Source organism: Lampetra planeri, chromosome 49 (assembly GCF_965212315.1).
Source record: "Lampetra planeri chromosome 49, kcLamPlan1.2.h2, whole genome shotgun sequence".
NCBI lineage: Eukaryota > Metazoa > Chordata > Hyperoartia > Petromyzontiformes > Petromyzontidae > Lampetra > Lampetra planeri.
The window spans coordinates 1,640,132-1,659,648 of record NC_136155.1 but is presented as its reverse complement, the minus strand read 5'-3'; the positions used below and the strand labels follow the sequence as shown (position 1 = coordinate 1,659,648).

General features: G+C 45.2%; 1 protein-coding gene across 1 annotated transcript; it reads right to left on the bottom strand.

The window, feature by feature from the left end:
* Positions 1-384: 384 nt before the first annotated feature.
* LOC144734025 (uncharacterized) lies at positions 385-15,818 on the bottom strand. The gene is made up of 12 exons (XM_078616061.1): positions 15,687-15,818; positions 14,219-14,317; positions 13,614-13,718; positions 12,237-12,273; positions 8,698-9,439; positions 7,545-7,680; positions 6,597-6,627; positions 5,439-5,586; positions 4,679-4,772; positions 4,159-4,292; positions 3,363-3,458; positions 385-2,941 (listed from the first exon to the last, which is right to left on the bottom strand). The coding sequence occupies exons 1-12, from the start codon at positions 15,703-15,705 to the stop codon at positions 1,376-1,378; spliced, it is 3,207 nt and encodes a 1,068-aa protein (XP_078472187.1). The 5' UTR covers positions 15,706-15,818; the 3' UTR covers positions 385-1,375.
* Between the last annotated feature and the right edge of the window lie 3,699 nt (positions 15,819-19,517).

Below are 19,517 nucleotides of genomic sequence, written 5' to 3'. Positions count from 1 at the left end.
ATGTATCATCTGTGGTTCAATTGCTAAAGAACATAACTTTAATTCTATGCAACTTTCAATACCGTACTTGCATGTGATCCTGGCTTGCCCTGGTCAAGCCAGGATCACATGCACAGATTTTTGCATTTTGTAAAAAAGAGCTGCTTTTTCCAATTATTCTGTTACTCAACCAGTTATCAGTTCGATTGACTAATCAGACAACAGCGTAAATAGTTGGAGGGGAAATCTCACTTCTGTTCCCACCCATGTTGTTGGATGGGACGTTATGGGTGTGGCTAGATTATTTCTACATTATCAGCTACATCACGCTGGGCGTGGCTTGCAGGGGGTTTCCTACCTTTAGAAGACAGGATATAAGGGTAACTTTTCAAATGACCAAAAAAGTAGACAATTAAACATTTTAATCGATTAATCAATTGCCTGTGAATTACAATGTACTGCAAATATAAACTGACATAAATTCTTGAGGTTTATCCCCACCAAATATATACATAAATATAGAAGTCTCAAAGTAATGAAAGTTATTTTAAACCATAAACAACTAAAATCAGGAGAGGCAATTGGAACACATAAGAAACGTGAATGCAGTTTCGGCACCCACTAACTACTGTTTGGCAAGTTAACTTGCTTTATATCCCACAAATAAGTATAAAATGCAACACTACAAATAATGCATCCAAGATTTTATTAAGTGGTGGGGCTTATCATATATCTACTATAATCACCCAGGAATGTCCTTAACGCTTGTGACGTCACTCCACACCCACCAGCCCCTCTCATTAATAATCATGAGCAGGTGACGCAACTCCACATCCAACAGCCCCCCTCATTAATAATCATAAGGTGACGTCCTCCAAATGGACACCCCCCCCCCCCTCCATTCATAATAATTAGCGGCTGACGTCAATCTACACGGGGGGGGGCGAGGTGCCTCCTCCCCCCTGCTCAGCGTCAACTTATAACCCTCACTACAAAGGCAGAACCCTCACGTCACGCAATCTCCGTAACGCTATTGAGACATAGAAGTAAAAAGGATGTCATGATGAATTTGGGAATATAACCTTAAAAGGAAATAGCTCTGTCACCGCGCCCTTACAAATTGCACACGAATGGATGCAATGAATATCACATCGCGGTCTGCTTTTCGCTTGCAAGTTTGAGATTTACTGCAATACACCCGTCCTTGGACGGGCAAAAGGCTAGTATGACAAGAATTGGCTTTTACTTGAGAACAGTCCTGAATTAGAATGTCAAGAAATATCGCTAAAAATAAAAGCAATACAAATAATACCTACTTGCTAATATAAATTGACACTGGTTTAACTCTTAGCGCTTACACAAAGGGGCACACCGCACGTCACTGTGGCCTCCGATTCTACACAGCCTTCCGCTTGCCTCGCTTGCATCGACCCCGTGCCCCGCGGCCCCTGACTGATGCGGCCAATGCTTGCCCTTCCCTTCTTGCCGGGTGAAGAACGTCCTCCATCACCACAACCTCAGGCAGCGCCACTGCAGTGCTCCTCTCGTCCTGCTTCGACTCCTCTGCTCCGAGCGGCATTTCCGAGCCCACAACTTCATTGGCCTCCTCACAAGCCATGGCTTCCACAGCCGGCTTGCTTGCATGTTCCTGGACCACCTCCTGGATCGCTTTATTCAACATCTTGCCGGCTTCAGCCATTTCTCCAGCAGCCTCTTCAGATGGCAGAACGGTTTCCTCAAACACCCCGATTGCCTTAACCACTGGCTTCTTCACCACCTTGCTTACTCTAACTGCCTCCACTGCCCATTTAATCGCCTTAACCCTACCACCTTTTACTGCATTGCCTGCAGGCCGTTTGGCCTTTGTTTTTGTAGCTGCTCCTGCTTTTCTGGCTCCTCCAGCCACCCTGGTGACTCCTTTAATCGGTTTTCTGGCTGCTGCTTTGATAGTAGGTGGTGGCAGTGCATCCCTTGGCATCGGAGTGCACGGAGCAGGTGCAGTGGTTGTGGTAGCATCCTCTGCTACAGGGGGGCATTTTAATGGCTTTTCACTTCCATTATCGCTCATATCGGTGGGGACCACGCTCGCTGGCAGGGCAGCGTCTCCATCAAATTCGATTATGATATCATCGTCGGCTTCGTTCTTCGACTCTTCCTCCCCATTATCGCCCACGCTCTGCTTGTTGCCGAATGATGCATCGTGATCGTCAGCCAACGCGTCAACTTCCAAGTAAGTGTCATCGTCCAGGCTATCGGGGTCACCTTCTTCTGGAGCCTCATCTACCTCAAGAGGCTCATCTTCCTCGCACATCTCAAGAGACTCATCTTCCTCGCACATCTCAAGAAGTTGCTCTTCATCTTGGAGCAGAACATCACTCTCCTTGGCCTTCAGAAGCCCCTCCTCTACCACAAAGCATTCATTCTTCAAAGCCTCTTCATTCTCTGCCTCATCTGGCTCAACAACCTCATATTGCTCCTCCTCTGCCTTTTCCAGCTCAAGCTCTGCATTATTCCTTTCTTCTTCTTCTTCCTGTTTGCTCAGATCCTCTCCGAATGCTTTATTGATGTTCTCTTCCCTCTCGACTTGAAGGGTTGTCGTCTTTGATCCTGAACTCTGCTTCGTATTGCTGGTCTTGACATCGATGTCTTTAGCCGGGAACTTTTCTTTTGCTTTTTCTGTGGCCAAAACATTTGCCTTCTTCGCCGCTACCTTCCCAGTCTGTACAACCTTGGCTCTGGGTTTTGATGTCCCCTTGGAGATTTGACCCTTCGTAGCGCTGGTTTCCGTGCCGCTCGTTTTTAAGACGGTCTTCTTCAAGGTGGCGTTTTTCTCCACGGTGGTCTTGCCAACAGTGGTCTTGTCATCCTTGCTCTTGTCATCTGCAGTCGTAATCTTTTTTACTTTCTCTTCAGGTGTTGAAGAGGAGCTCTCCACTGCTGAAGTCTCCTCTTTTTGGTATTTCTTTTGCACAGAGACAGAATACAACCAGAAACACAAGAGGAAAACAAATCTAAAACGCAATTACAATTTGGAATGCTCAGTTCTCCAGAATGTTGTGCCTTGTGGCATTAAAAGGACCTGAGAATGAGGTCTGAGATGTTAGTTCCAATTGAAAATATCATCTTCTCATGATATGATGTCAACGGCACAATTGAAATTGTATTCACAAAACAGCAGATGTTTTACTGCATAGTGGTCCATTAATTTTGCTTCGGGTTGACAAATGGTCCCCAGGGGTCATAAAGATCATAGCAGCAACAATGTTAATGACAATAAAAAACAAACATTGCTAGCATACCAATTACAAGCAATGACCCTTTCATGCGAATAACACAAAATAGCATTTATCCAATGGGTATGCTCAACACAAATAGATACCTACCTCATTCAAGGTTTTGAGTGTTTTGAAGTTGCATTGGTTGTGCAGGATACTCTTGCAAATTATGAGCACACTGTGCTTCCGCTCATTATTGAAGTTCTAGAAAAACAAACAGAAATATACGTTATGAGACCTCCTTTGCCAGCAGCAAGATATAGTAATAGGTTTTTTTTCGTGCGTCTTTTAGCGTCATCTGGTCCAACACCATGTGAGACTAGGCTCTAAGAAAAGCTGTCTCGGGTGTGGACCAATCCATTTCAAGGACAGTGCATACATTGTCAGAGTTGTCTCTTTTTTTTCCATTTTGACTAGAAATATACGTGTTCGAGACCAGGGTTTTCAAATTAATTTTTTAGTGTTATCGATACTAGAATGTAAAAAAAAAGTACAATATGAAAAAAAATGTTTGCAGCACACGTAAAAATGTTTAACAATAATAAAAGTCCAGCCCTGTGTGTGTACATTTTTGTATCCGTTGGACCATGCAGTGACTGATGAGGCCTATCGCTGGTGCCTAACATTGGCTGGTTCTTGATCAATCAAGACGAGCACAGCGGTGCCGCTTCAACATTCGCGCGTGCCAATCAGTGCAAAAGTCAGTAAAATGGGACTGAATTCGATTCTAGGTTCTATGACTTTTGCGATGAAGAATCAATTCTAAAAAGACTGCCGAACAAAACAATCCATTCACAGACTCTTAAGGGAGAGCAAAACAAGAACGTTTGCATCTGCAGAAAAATGGACAGCACGGTTCGCTACGTACGTTATGAAAGAAATTCAACAAAGGGAATGACCGTACCTTTTTATTAAATTTATGTTCTTCAGAATCCATGTGTTTTTTAATTACCCATGTAATGTTAAATATATTGGCATTACAGGCGTAGCAGCGAACAACCTCCATCGATTCCATGCTGTCGTCCAATATCACATTGTCTGTGGACACACGCAAGCAAGCAGTCCCAACTTGGTCCTTGAGACATTGGCACAAAAATAGCTCATCGGCATCACCTATTTGACGCTTTATCCGTGCAAATTGTATACCACAATAGCTGATTCTCACGACGTTTCAGCCACAACGCAAGCAGCCGTCGCTCAGGTTAAGAACAGGTCTGTCGGAAAGACAGCGTCCGAATTTGCAGTCCTCTACATCTTACGATGTTTTCAATCAATCAGTGATCATTTATTCATTTTATCGTGTGTTTATACAAATCAATATCTTACATTTCAGAGGTCATTCAAAAACAACCCAAATTATAAGCAAGGTACAGTAAATCCACTCGTGTAATTAAGGACACACCAACATTACACCGACTACGAACCTCTGTTGGCATTGCTGGGCATGACTTGGTCCGAGTGGTCACCTAACATCTGATTTGAAGCCTTACGTTTCTGGTATCGCAGCTCGATGAACTCCTGAGAAGACAGTGGTGGAAATGACGGTTGCTGCGTTATGATACAATACGATGCAACGACTATCGCATTATCAGTTTCCCACAACTTTGTAATTGTATTTAACATTTTTATTGTCTTGTTTTGTGCTTTGATGCACGATTAAAGATTGATTTTAAGTTATCCAACTGCAATTCACTCATAAGCTCCAGGAACTTATATATTTCGTACAGAGGTATTACTGACTACATAACGACTCAACGAAATTAACGGGTCAGAATGAAGATGCAGACGAAGATATTTTAGTAACGTTATTAGCGACGGCAGTGTGCCGAAGAAGACTAAAAATGGGAAGTGGCTATACAGTGGAACCTCGGGATACGACTGCTTTGGAACACGTCGAATTTGGTATACGTCGTGTTTTTTCGAGAAAAAAATGTCTTGGGATACGACGTCTTGCTTGGGATACGACGCGCTTACTAGAACTTGTATGGGTCGGGATGAGTCACCGCATACAGTACCCGCGTATACCCCATTCACGACTGCAACAAAGCGAGAGGGGCGGTGTGGCGTGGGGGAGAGGGGCAGGGGACGTGGGGGAGAAGGGCGGAGTGGCGTGGGGGAGAGGGACGGGGTGGCGTGGGGGAGAGGGGCAGTGGACGTGCACCCGGAGGGAGCTCTGTGCCTCACATTAATGGTCTTGGAGATGTGGGGGTCATCCACGTAACCCTCCTGAAGGTGCCTCAGAGACTCCATGTGAAACTTGCTCTGCATGTGCTGCTCCATCTCGCTCTCGTATTTTGTGCGGAAGCGGCACAGTGGGCACGAGAACACAGTACTGCCAGAAGGTGCACCATTGCGAGGAATCGCAGCAGGGAAGACACAGACACACATGACAACAGTTAAGCCAATGACACCATACATGGCATGACTGTCATTTTAAGGCACCTATTTATTATTTAATATAATGGTATCTTTATTTCTCCAGTCAGGCCTTTATTTCTTCAATAAAAGCTTTTGATCCACAAAAGTATTATTGATAACACCTGGGGTGACAGATAATTAAAATATTCTTTAAGCATTTTATCTCAACATCATTGTGGTGGCTCTTTATGAGAAATTTTCAAGAATGGTACCATAGTACGTTTTACAGAGGATGTTGTTGAGAAAAAAAAAGCGCAATGCAAAATGTCCACACAATCTCGATAACAATAGGTTTGTTTGTCTGTAACACACGAGTACACAAAGGAAAACAAGAAAAAGAAGTTTGGCTAGCTGAGGAGGTGGGGGTGATGTGAGGTGGAGGGGTTGATTGGGCTGAGGTGGAGTGGTGGGGGCTGACCTCAGAGACACTGGGCTGTAGGGGAGAGGAGTACGGACATGACGCCAGTTTGGGGTGTAGGTTGTGAGAAGGGGGGGGGGGTTATGACGTCACGAGACGCATAACATTCAATGACATTCAATATTAAACTAAATGACTGAAAACTTTGACCTAACATACTAAAATATTCAAATTTCTTAAACGTAAATACAAAATGATAAAACGTACATATTCGCCATCCTTTTACGGTGAAAGTTACGCGGGTTCCTGCTGGTAATATTATATTTGCGGCATTTCATTTATGACCGTTAAATACCTCGTTTGTTAGTTAAGCAATAATCCTGAATGATTATGTATTTGTTCTCTGCAATAATGATGTTTGCCTTTGTTTTGTTGCTGCCGTGCTTGGCAACATAGATCTCTCTTGTAAAATAGCCGGGCAATTGGCTAAACGGGATCATCCGTGGCTCTGTAGAGTCACCCTGTATAAAAGACGAACACCTGAAGCAGATTTAAAATACACTCACCCATGTGTAGATAGTCTGACCATTTTGGTTTCTGCAAAGCAAGATGTACACATTTGTTAGTTGTAGGTATGATATTCAAGGCTAGGGAAAAAGCTAACACCCAAACAGTTGTGGTTGTGCACACAGCATATCTCACCCAGAAACTTGGTGGATTACTTAGGAGACGGATCCTATAAAGCAAAGATATCTGACATGCTGCTACTATTGTGGGGTTTAAAGTTGTGCTGCGGCAGAGGTTCGTGGTCAGAATCGGGTTAATACTGCAGATGTATTCACCAGAAATGTGCACCATCTACTTTACAGTGGCCATCATTCAAAATGGCATCATGGTCCAAATTGGAAAAATTACCCACAAATTAATCAATAGAGAACTACACACACAGCGAGCATGGCCCCCTACTGGCAGACTAATGCCCGCTTTACACTTTGCGGCTCATAGGGACAGCTGCCACTGGGGGTACCCTTCCATTGCTTGAGATCAGATGCAAAGCACTTTGAATTGCTGAGGCATTTAAACACTATATAAATGCCAATTTAGCTGCTATTCCTAATCACTTGGAGGCGCAACAACACCAACAAAGAAATTGGCTGGATACTTCATGGGACCTCCTTCGCCAGTACCAAAATATGAGAATACGTTTTCCCCTTTTTTCTGGCAACAAAACAGGTGTTAAGATGTTAAAACACCAAACTGAAACCTTTTACAAGGAATTATGTCTGCATTAACCACAATGCGTATGGTCAGAATGCAAACAAAACGCACATTCTGATAAAATATGCATTGTCTTTGAAACTGATTGGTCCACACCAGAGACAGCTTTCTTTGGAGCAGTCTCCAACGCCAAAAGGCGTCCTCTGGTCTAACATCAATCCAATCACAAATCAATTTCAAGATTGCACATAACATCTTCACGAACCTCCATGGGCTCGCTCCATCCAAACTCTTACCGGGCTCGCCGATACTGCCCGACTCCTCATTGCTGGCTTTCTTGCCAGATGGTCCCAGAGAAGGTGACAACTTCCTCTTAATTGTGCCCGTCTCTTCACTGGTGGCCGCCGACTTGTCCGTCACCCTCGGCTTCTCCTACGCCCGTGCATAAACGTAACCATCAGCCATCCACACGAGCGCGCGTGCGCATTCAAGGACACCACCACCCCCGCCCCCCCCCCTCCCGGCATCTCTCATCCATGTATCTTCACAACTCTTGCTGAACTGTGCAATTCGTTACAATTCGCAGAGTGACATTATCTGGCCAGAATGTTAAATCAGGTGGGCATGGGAGACCGCATGTGGTCAGAAGTAACGAGCAATTGCTGGCGGCAGCAAGAAGGGCATGGATTTAATTTCTGACTCGGGTACCATTCTACACAGAGTTTCGGTTGGCTATGTACTGTGTGAAAAGTTCAAACATGTCTACGAACATTATACCCCTGTTCTGCGTGGGTTTCCGCTACATTCTCTGGTTTCCTCCCATAGATAAAAAACACACATGCAATTTAACTGGTATTTGCCAACACATTCCAATGCTGAAAAAGTACCTGCAAATTACTCAATTGCGATTACACAGCTACATTGCCCCCTACTACTGCGAAAACTTACCAGGACCCTCCTGAAAAGTACTCTTGAGTGAGGCTTTCCTGGGTTAACAAGCAATCCTACTGGACATGTGTCAAAAAGAGCTTCATAGCTCGTCGGATTCCTCCAGTCTTAATAAAGATTCGGATTCTGACAAGCGTAATAGCCGTGACGTTTAAATCCAACATTGTGCAGACGATCTGCAAACGACATTACATGACCTTCTCACATTTTCCATATTTCTCCCAATCAACTTGAACGGCCGACAATGAAATAGGTTCATACATGAAAAAAATGGCAATTACTGATATGAGAAAACTATTATGTGCAGTATTGCCTAGTGGAACCTAATAATCCTTGTGAAATTAAAACAGGCCTATCTAGCCACGGCTATCTTTGTGGGAGGGAAACGGTTAATTGACCTCACTGAAGAAACGGTATGACGTCCTCCCCAATTAGGGGATGTGAGTGACCATTCAAAGGAGCTCGACGACAGGGTTAAGGAGTTGGGGGGCTTCTACTTACAGAGCCCGTGCCAGCTCCTGCTGAGCCTGTCGGCTTTTGAGGCTTCTGACTTGTGCTGGGCGCGCCACCGGCACCGGCGCCACCGCCGCTGCCACCGCTGCCGCCACCGCCGCTTTCGTCTCGGCCGCCAGCCTTCTTCTTCCGTGAAGCGGTCAGCCCCAACAAGGGCACCACCTTCTTCTCCCTGAAATCCGCGGCCGCAGCGCCCCTCCAGGACGGAGTGCCCCCGCGCCCACGGTCCCTGCGATCCGTGGAGTCTCTGCCAGCCCTATCAAAGGGCCTGCCGCCCCTCTGGCCTGGTTTGGTACCGTAGCCACGGAAGCCCGACCCGTAGGGTGCTCCCCCGTGGTCTGTCGGCTGGCGGCCCTCACGGTTGTTGAAGCCTGGCCTGCCAACCTGCCCGCGAAAGTTACGGGAGGTGCGGCCACGGCCATAAAAGCCTCGCATATCTGCAGGTGCCTTGAATGCAGCCTGCTCTGCGTGACCTCTGTAGCCGTGCTTATTGGACATGATGCCAGGCTCGGAAAACTCCTTCCCGCTGCCCCAGCGATCATCATAGCCACCTCCATAGCCACCTCCATAGCCCTGGGGGCCGTGTTGTTGGCCCCTGGGGGGCTCATTGTAGTCATAGCGATCAGGGCCTCCTGCCAATCCACCCGGACGACTGAAGGGCTCGTTGTAGCCTAAGCTCTGTTTGGAGCCCGTGGGTGGTGCGGAGTTATACGACTCGCGATAGTTGTACCTGGAAATCACAAGTCGTGTCACACAGAAACATGTACGAATGAAGAGGGGCGGGTGGATGGAGACCGGAGCAGTGTGATGATCTATGCTCCGTGTCCTGCACCTCTCTGCGGGCTGCTCAAACCTCATGGAGCCTGCGAGTGCTGCACACACCCATTCAGAGTGCAATGGAGCGGTGCTTGCATTTGGCTCAACAACTTTCACACTTATAAAAAAAAATCCTTAATTTCACGATTTCATGTCACAGGAACTGCAATATCCTGGGAGCCCTAACAAACTCAATAAGCTCAAGAATGACTCATCAGTACATAGCTATCACTCAAAATGTAACCTTCTACAATTCAAGTCAAACTAAAAAGTGTGTAATTTATATGTTCTAAAGGAACCCTAAATAAGCCAACACTATGAAGAAATAGTCAATTAGTGGGAAAAGTGTGTTTTGTACGAGCTTGGACGGCTGCTTAATGAAAAGTAGCTTCCAATTTTCAGACTTGGGATATGACACCAGCATACATGGACTGGCCCAGGGGTATGCGGAAACCCAGTAAACAACTCTTGTAAAGGAGTCAAGCTTAAGGATCTTTAACATCTACTTCATCGTAGATGATGGGCTTTGGTAAATAGACGCCAAAATAACCAGACAGCTGCAGGAATCAATCCACCTAACTCCATGCAAACTGACTCTGGGTTTGGCGCTCATCACTGGCTTAGTCAACTGCCAGTTCACATCAAGGTGATCTCCTTGAAGTAATGTTTGCATTGCAAATGTATTGAATCTTCACGGGAGAATTGCGGCAAGACGGCCCAACAGGGGAACCGTCACCACATGGGAGTGAAACATGGGAGGGGGGGGGGTGCAACCTACAGCCCACGGGCCACAACGGGGCCCACGGCGTGGGTTTGACTGGCCCCTGAGCACCAGGGGTGCGAGGACACTCGGTGGGCAACTCGATGGTCTGTCCACCGTGAACAGGCCACCGTGATGTCACATCCGCTAACGTGGCCTGCAACAGGGAGCATGTAAATGTCTTGCTATCGGCCGCTTCAAGCGAGCCGTATGCGGAACCAGTTTTTACGCATTCGTAATGGGGCACTCTGCAGTTCCATTTTTGCGGAACGCTTCGAGTGAAGTGGGGACATCACTGTCTGTGATTACCTGCAGCTGTGGCTAAAAGTTGTCAAGCTGTACGCTTGCCAGCAGGGAAAGAGGCCACTATCACGTGTTCTGTCTGCCGCACGCATTGACGAACGTGCACACACACACAGCTGCAGGCAACAGATGCCAGGTCCATTCAGTACAGCCCTGCACAGGGCCGCACATGAGCAACAGATTGATTCCTAGCGGAGCCGAAAGGCCAAATCACTCAGAATGTACCAGACCCAACGATGTCTCAGAAGCAGGCTTGAGCCTGGACATTGCTTGGATGAGTGACCTCCATACACAACAGGCTATGTGATAGACAGCAGAGAGAAAGAGAAAATCTTAAGTGGTTTTGTACTTGAGCCTCCACCAATTCACACTGACTAGCATGGTAATGTATGTAAAAATATCTCCACAATACGCACGGTGCGGGAAGGCCTTCGTCCAACAGCGGATTTAAAAGTGGCTGTACCTGTACATAGCGCCTTCCTCATAAGGGTCAATTTCCCATTTAATGCTGGGACTTGATAACCGACATCAGTAGGTTCTATTGCTGGTATAGACTTGTATACAAACTTTGCCAGAGTGCTGATGACAAATGTTGCACTGCAGGCTACCATGGCACGTCTTCTTCAAGAGGTCTAACATTGTCTGTGATATCCCGCTGCTGTCTTGTGTGAAACTCAAGGTGGTATTATCTTCACAAAACCGTGAACTTTTACCTACAAACTGACACTGAGTGTAGGGCGAAGGGAGATTTGTAAATCACACTTAATATGGAATATTTAACAATATCTAGTTTACTCACAAAGCAACATAAATGTTGTGTTATTTACTGTGAGATTAAGTGTAGCGCAGTAGTAGAGTGAGTGGCTCACAATCAGAGGTTTGCGAGTTCAATTCCTGATTGGGGATTGACTAAGCCCATCATCCCTCCAATATATATAAAGTTGGTGCCACTTTGTGAGAAAGTCGATTGTGGCTGTCCTCGAGTTATACTTGCCCCCACCACAGGAACGCGGAATTGTCACCACCGGCTCAGGCCTGCTAACAGGTGATGAGCACCACGTCAATGCTCATTCGAGAAGTAAAGCCCTTCAACTTTTGATCGTGTTTCTTTAAGACATGCACAGAATAAAATGTAGTGACCCGTGACACCCCAAACACGGGACGTATCTAGATGTGCCGCTTTCACTGAAACTTTATGGTTTGATGAAAAAAATCGAAGGTGTTTTTAAATAACGTTCTCATTGTGAGCATTATGAGCCACTGTAGTCTGGAAATCTAAGCAGGAGTGAGGTCGAAACTCAACAATGATACTCGTGGGTGTAATTGTTTTGTGAGCCACCCCTACTGATAAATAAATGTACTCCACCGATTAACATTTCAGTATAGAAGTACAAGCTAGACTTAAGAAGTGAGCAATGTTTGAGTACCATGTGTTAGATATGGTCTGTAGTGCAATTTGACCATTTAAATGCATTTGTTAATAATGTAATAATGGAAAAGAAAACAATCTACCGTAGAAAGGGATGGCAACGATAAAATAGGACAGCTATGGTCTGCAGTATTTTCCTGAAGGAGCATTCTGGCGAAATTTTAATAAAATGTCATGTTAGTATAAAGCTTCCGGTCATAGGGATGGTCAAGGACTTACCCACTTTTGGCGGATCGCTCATGAGCATACCCTTGACCTAAATGGGATGTGGAAGGAAAACACGTCAACTACTTTAATGCAATGTAACAATCAACCAACATAAATCTTGGAACCCTAACAACACATGGTGCAAATGGTTCTAGGGACGAGCACACAAATGTGCTTACTTGGAACCATGTTTCAACATGCATCGTCAAGAGTTTTGTTATGCCACTCATCAACGTAAAACATTGTAAATGTAAAAAAAGCAGGTGAGTCTCAAACAAATATGTTGCACACATTATTCCCAATACGTTCAGACCTGACGCTACCCACTACTTGACATGCAAATATACATATACAGACATCAGAAAACTATCAATTGTCTTCATGAAGTTAACATGCAGAATATCACTGACTAAAACTCAGTAGAGTTCAATGGAAATTGAGGTCTTGAACCAAGATACAGCAACTGGGAATTATGACCAAATTTGATTCTATTACATGTTTTACGTTAGCAATTTTGTGGTCAAACAATCTAAAAATAAGAGTAATGAGGTACAAATGTACTCACATGGTACAACTATAATAATGTCACGTGCCACAGCAAAATATATTTTCATATCAAAGGTGTTACTTAAACATTACTGCATAAGCATCATCGAGATCATAATTTCAAGGTTGTATATACAACAATTTCACATGACATGGTTATCCTCACCAGGTACCATGCGCCATTTACTGAAATCAGAATACAGAAAACCAAAATGACTTGATTCCTTCCACCCCTAGAAATAATTACCAACATCACAGCATTATCCAGCAGCTCTGGACAGAAAACAAACCCATCACATAAACACGACAGGACACTTGGGCTGTACACCGCACCTGTATGCAGATGCTCATACACACAATAAAAAAAATCCCCAATTTTATCCCAATTGTGCTCTCGGTGTTAAATCCATTAGATAAAGTATATTTTCGGATCTCTGTCACAACAGAGCAACCCTTAATACTGGACAATGGTCCACAGAAGCAGATTTCACAGAGATACCTGCGTGATCCCTGGTCCACACACAGAGGACAGGGTAATGTGTGCCCACTCGCTCTGAATGAGAGCGAACTTTGTCACAATCAAACCGTTATTTTTTATCCTCAGAGCTGGAATTTCTGGAAATTAAGTGCAGAACCAAATTGAGTCTGATGGGTTTTTTGTGCAGTCACTGACAACTGGGCTGAGACCATCCAGTCGGCACACTTGAGGAGCCGGTTTCATCACAGACAGCTGCCTGGATTTGAACCCAGCCTGTCAGCAGTGCCAGCTCAACGCTCTGACCCCCGAGCTGCTTGGCCACCTCTTTCACACACGTAATCACAAACATAAATGCATCATCGCACCTTCATCAGTAACTGGATCGTCCTTTATCATCGTCATTATTGTGGCCAGAAGATTGGCAGCTGTTTTGTACGTCTCTCTTTCCCCTTCAACGGGTCGCATGTCGCCTGAACAGGGAATCAGAAAGTGAAATCATTAGCATCAATAAGCAGACAGAGAGAAATATGAACTAAACTAGCAGGGCAATAATTGGCCTTGAAGAGTTTTTTTATATTTTTGTACCGAGTATTCTTTACTGTGAGACGCTGCCATGGTGTAATGGTGAGCACGCTGGACTTTCAATCCAGGTCACAGTTAAATTCGATCTCCCGGCATGGCATTTGAAACAATGGGAAGGTTTATTAATCTGTCTCCCCAGCAGTGTAAATGGGACCACCGCAGTTTTTAGATTGGCAGGTCAAACGTAGTGGATTAAAGCAGGGGGTAATCCCAGCCCTCAGGATGTTTGGCCAGCATGGAAGGGTTGGTAAATATCCCCTCTAGAGATCCCTCCCGTGGAGGTCCTTCCACCAGTAGTTGTATGAGAAATCAATTGCGGGGTTGCAGATTTACCTGTTACTCTTTACAATAAGGCCACCTGACGACAGCCGAACAAACACATCCATACCTTGGGATGATCGGTGTCCGGACCCCGAGCTTCCTTGGCCGTGCTTGTCGTAATCATCACGGCCCGAATGGTAGAACTCGCGACCTGACCTGCCTGAGCCTGAGAAGAGTTGAAAAGATTATAAGGAAGATAGAGAACAATTCCTGCATGAAAATGCAAAGGTGTAAAAACCGAGTTACATTATTAACTGAATTAAAAACTTATTGGATTGTGATTTTTAATCGACATTCACAAAGGACCTATGTGACATTATGGAACATGAGGATGTTACAAGCAGGGATAGTTATATAAAATACAAGGTATGAAATGCAAACATTTAATGAGCGAATGCACAAAGACATTTAGTCTCATCACTTCCAGTGATTACATCCAGTAATTTGATTATTTTCAAATAGAATGTTCCTATTTCAAGGTCTGGGTGAGAATAAAAAAATCAAACTTGTTCTAAAATCATAGACTTTGACAAAAGAATACCAAAGGAAACATTTGCAAAAAATGTTCGCGTAGAAATACATTTTAAAACCAAACTTTTACAAAGCCCGCAGTTGATGGAATAACCTGCTGGTCAGCAGTTTAATCTGCTCAATGTTTCAGTGTCAACATTCCATTCTGTTGGTTCACCATATTTATGTTATCTTGGGACTATTGTTCCGCCATGTTAAGCGAAGACAAGTTTATCTACATTGTCATGCCAAGTTCGAACTGTCCGATTGAATAGACTGTGAATTCCAGTCAGAACAAAATATATTTTATATATATAGACCTCACTCAGAGAGACACCCACCAGCACAGCGCACACCACACACGCGCCTCGGACATTCATCCTCTACGAAGACGCTGGTGGCCGAACCATCGACTGCATCCGAAAATCAACAAGCCGACCGACCACACGCACATGGCAATTCATGGGTTGAGGTGGCCGGCTGAGGGAGGTTTAAGCCTTCATCCAGCAGTGGATCGCATACCTGTCAACCCCTTATCAGTGCCGCCCTTATTACAGACCAATTCAGATCTAATTTGGTCACCCCGTGCCCTTTATACATCTCAACGTTCACCCTACAAAGCCCCACCACAAGGGAGAAACGCAAACAAACACATTTTGGTTTGCCCGTATTGAAACGGCTGTGCGTCGTATGGACCTGAAAACTCTATTTCCCTGTACAAGCGCACGACTAAACCTTACGGGTTGACATCTATGTGAATGTGTTGGGGAGAGGGGGGGGGTGTTAGGGCTTCATCCAGCAGTGGATTGACCACGGCTGTGGATGCGGCCTTCTCCATCCCATGCGAAGGCCATTTTGAGCGTGCAGGCCGACGAGGAAGCGACACGCAGATACGAATAATTGTCTTTAAAGTACCCCTCGCTACGACGCTTAGATCGAACGTTTTTAGACGGGTCTGTAATTAAAACCAAAAACGACGGCAATCCCATACGCGCTTAAGGAGCTTTGTTGTAATTTTTTTTTACCTGCGAAAGAGTGATCCATGATCAACGGGTCCTGTGGTGGTGAACCGGCTCGATGACGTCACCGCCGTCGATGGCGCGATGACGTCATCGCGTAAGAGTATGCGGAGCGCGCGATGACGTTTTCGCGTCAGAAGTATGCGGTGTGCGCGATGACGTCGCGCGTCCCGCCCCCCCTTCACGCGCGTTCGTCGCGCAAACGCTGCTGGTGACGTCACGCAAACAGTGCTGGTGACGTCACGCGTCCGCGAAAAGCGCGGGAAAATTTGAGAGCAAAGCAATTTGTGACCCCGATTACCGTGAATCTGATGCGCCGGGCCAAACTAAGTGTCAAAATGTCAATTCCACTGCTGGATGACAACTCCTCGCCTACGCTTCTTGATGTTTGTTTACATTATTTAGCTGAAAAGAAGCTTCTAGCTCACTGGGCCTTACCTGATAAAAGTTAGTGTTTTAGTTTTATTTGTTTCTTTTTTTGGTGTGATTTGCTTACCTTTGCTACACTTTGCACTCTAATCGTGTTGTTGCATTGTTTGCTGTTGTAGCGTTCTATCCAGCCCCGACTGGACATTGTAAAAAAATAGCTTAACAGCTCGATGAGAGGTTTTTCACTTTTTTTCTGGCAACAAAACAGCTGTGTTAATATGTTAAAACACCAAACTGAAACCTTTTACAAGGAATCACGTCTGCATTAACCAGAGGTGTGGACTCGAGTCATGTGACTTGGACTCGAGTCAGACTCGAGTCATGAATTTGATGACTTGCGACTCGACTTGGACTTGCATAACAATGACTTTGTCCCACCTATGAGATGTGGACTCGAGTCATGTGACTTGGACTCGAGTCAGACTCGAGTCATGAATTTGATGACTTGCGACTCGACTTGGACTTGCATAACAATGACTTTGTCCCACCTCTGCCATTAACCACAATGCTTGTGGTCAGAATGCAAACCAAAAACAAACTGATAATATCTGCATTGTCCTTGAAACTGATTGGTTCACACCAGAGACAGCTTACTTTTGAGCCTCTGAGCCTCGTCTCAAACGGTGTTAGACCAGAGGACGCCAAAAGGCGACCAGCACAAAGACAACGCTTCACATCTCTTCGGATTTCTCCACTTTAGAATCTGTAATTCTGGAATGCTTTGGGCCCATAGACTTTCTATGGGAACCGGTTCCCTATCTCTTAACATGGGCCTATAGACCTTTTATGGGAACCGGTTCCCTATCTCTTAACATGGCCCCATAGACTTTCTATTGGAACCGGTTCTCTATCTCTTAACATGGGTCCATAGACTTGCTATGGGAACCGGTTTCCCTATATCTTAACATGGGCCCATAGACTTGCTATGGGAATCGGTTCCCTATCTCTTTACATGGGTCCATAGACTTTCTATGGGAACCGGTTCCCTATTTTTTAACATGGCCCTATAGACTTTCTATTGGAACCGGATCTCTATCTCTTAACATGGGCCCGTAGACTTTCTATGGGAACCGGTTACCTATCTCTTTACATGGGTCCATAGACTTTCTATGGGAACCGGTTCCCTATCTTTAACATGGGTCCATAGACTTTTTTTGGGAACCGGTTCCCTATCTCTTAACATCGCCCCGTAGACTCTCTATGTTAACCGGTTTGAGAATCACTCGGACAGATATGTTAGGGGCCGTCCATAAATGACGTCACGTATCTAGGGGGGGGTCAGACATTTATGACGATGTGTGACGACGGGGGGGGGGGGGTTTGAGAAATGTGACGTCACATCAGAATGCGCAACTTTAAATAAATATAGACAACACGTTCTACTTAATTAAATAGACTTTTTAATAAACATTTCACCAACATCAGGGTACAGCGCCACGTTAAATACGCACAACAATGACAATAGTTTATGACAATAGTTTAAAACGATTTGAAGCATGTTTAATATTTTTTGGGGGGAAGGGGCAGAGCTTTGTGACGTCATATTTGAGGGGGGGGGTCTGACTTTTTGTGACGCCGTGTGACTAGGGGGGGGGGGGGTCAAAAATCGTCCAAAATCGCGTGACGTCATTTATGGACGGCCCCTTAAACAAACCAGGAGCCGAATCTGAAAGAGTTCATCGACCACGTGCTGCCGCCATGTGGCGGAGCGCGGCAACTGCAGTCGTGACCACGTGTCTGACGTCACAAGGACACCGTTCTAATCCCTTCCTCACTACTTGATTGTAATTGATGGGCCCCATTCACGCGTTTCTCCTCGTGAGATGACACTCCGGGGCCAAGTGGCTCAGCGATAGGAAGGTTGCGAGTTCATATCGCGGTTGGGTGGGTTGCTACAACCCATCATTCCCCCGGGGTCGATAAAGTGATCACCACTTTGCGGGTAAGTCAACGGTGGTTGTCTGCCTGTGTATCGGGCGGCATGAGTTGATTCGTACCGATATCTGGTGGTATTGTTGAACTTTATTTCAGTATACTGCCTTGTATAAAGGTGTCAGTTTTTGTACCAGTTGAAAGGGTAAAACCCTATTACTATACTGCACAGTTTTGATAGACCTAGGCCGACTGAGAAAAATGTCCGAGTTTGGAATACACTGACAAAGATGTGAGCCCAATTCTAAGCTTAAAAAATAAAATAAGAAGTCCAAACTAAACTGGTTAAAACGGCTCGATAACTATTCAGGTCCATTGCACAAACATTAACCTCAATGTGACCTCACCCGGTTAATGTTTAGATTCGTTTTTTACAGCGTCGTCCATGCAAATTGAATCTCACGACGATGGGCAACCACAGACAAAGCTGGAAGGCAAGCCAGGCGATGAGCGGGCACCAACGATTGTGCGACTTCCCTGGCCCTCTCTATATGAAGGTGTCATCAGCTAATCGACGAGTGTTTTCACGTGGCAGGAAACTGGAGCACCCGGATAAAATGCGTGCGTAAAAGGTGGAAACAGTCGTTGGAGTCCACATTTTTTGCTGTACCGCCTTTTCCTGGCAACATTTGTGTGAGCCACCATTCGTCGCCTCCACAGCCCTGAATTACAACCATGTGCAGCCACCACCCGGATTATTTACCGAGGAAAGCCTCGCCGAGTCTCAAGACTCTTCCTGGACAGTCCCGTGGTTCAACCGTGGGGCGCCACGGTAGCGAGATGTTAACTACCTCGCCTGGTATACAGACGATCGTGGGATTTGTACTCTTAGGTTTTTTCGGTAAAGTCACGTAGGTAAAAATAAGTAAATAATAAAATAATAGAAATAATAATAGAAATAAAATTATCAATCACGACGTTCCGGAGGCAACACAAGTCTCCGTCATCAGGTGGGACCGTCACAGCTAAATTTAGCTGTGACGAAAACTTTGAATCTAGAAATGGGATTTGTATATTTGAAGTTTGCATGGTCTCCGCGTGGTCACGTGGATTTTTCTCTGGGTTCGGTTTTTCTCTCCACATTTGGAAACATGCATTTAGAGTATTCGGCTGCTAGAAATGTCCACGCAATAAGCCACTTCGTTGAGCTATCAATTGTGGCCAGGTCGCTTCTGAAAAAGAGCTACGTAGCTCAGTCAGCCTTACCTGGTAAAATAAAATAAAAACTGGTTCGTTTAATAGTTGAGATGTTTAGGCAATTACATTTTAAGGAAAGTTTTGCCTGTGGGAAGGAAAAATTGTAGAACCTGGAGAAAACCCACACATCCAAGTGGATAGCACTCAAAGTTCCACACGTGCTGTTTTACGAACCCACCTGCTGTACTTATATCTTTCTGCCACGTCTCAACAAATTGGACTAGAAGTCTCACAATGGAGTATCGTTCATAAGTCAGGAGTCGACCGAACCCTTCCATA

Bases quoted from the DNA above. Each gene is read 5' to 3' on its own strand.
- LOC144734025 (XM_078616061.1), bottom strand. The intron at 4,773-5,438 runs GTGAGGCACAGA...CTGTCTTCTCAG, and splicing joins ACATCTCCAAGACCATTAAT to GAGTTCATCGAGCTGCGATA. The intron at 2,942-3,362 runs GTAGGTATCTAT...TCTGTGCAAAAG, and splicing joins CACTCAAAACCTTGAATGAG to AAATACCAAAAAGAGGAGAC.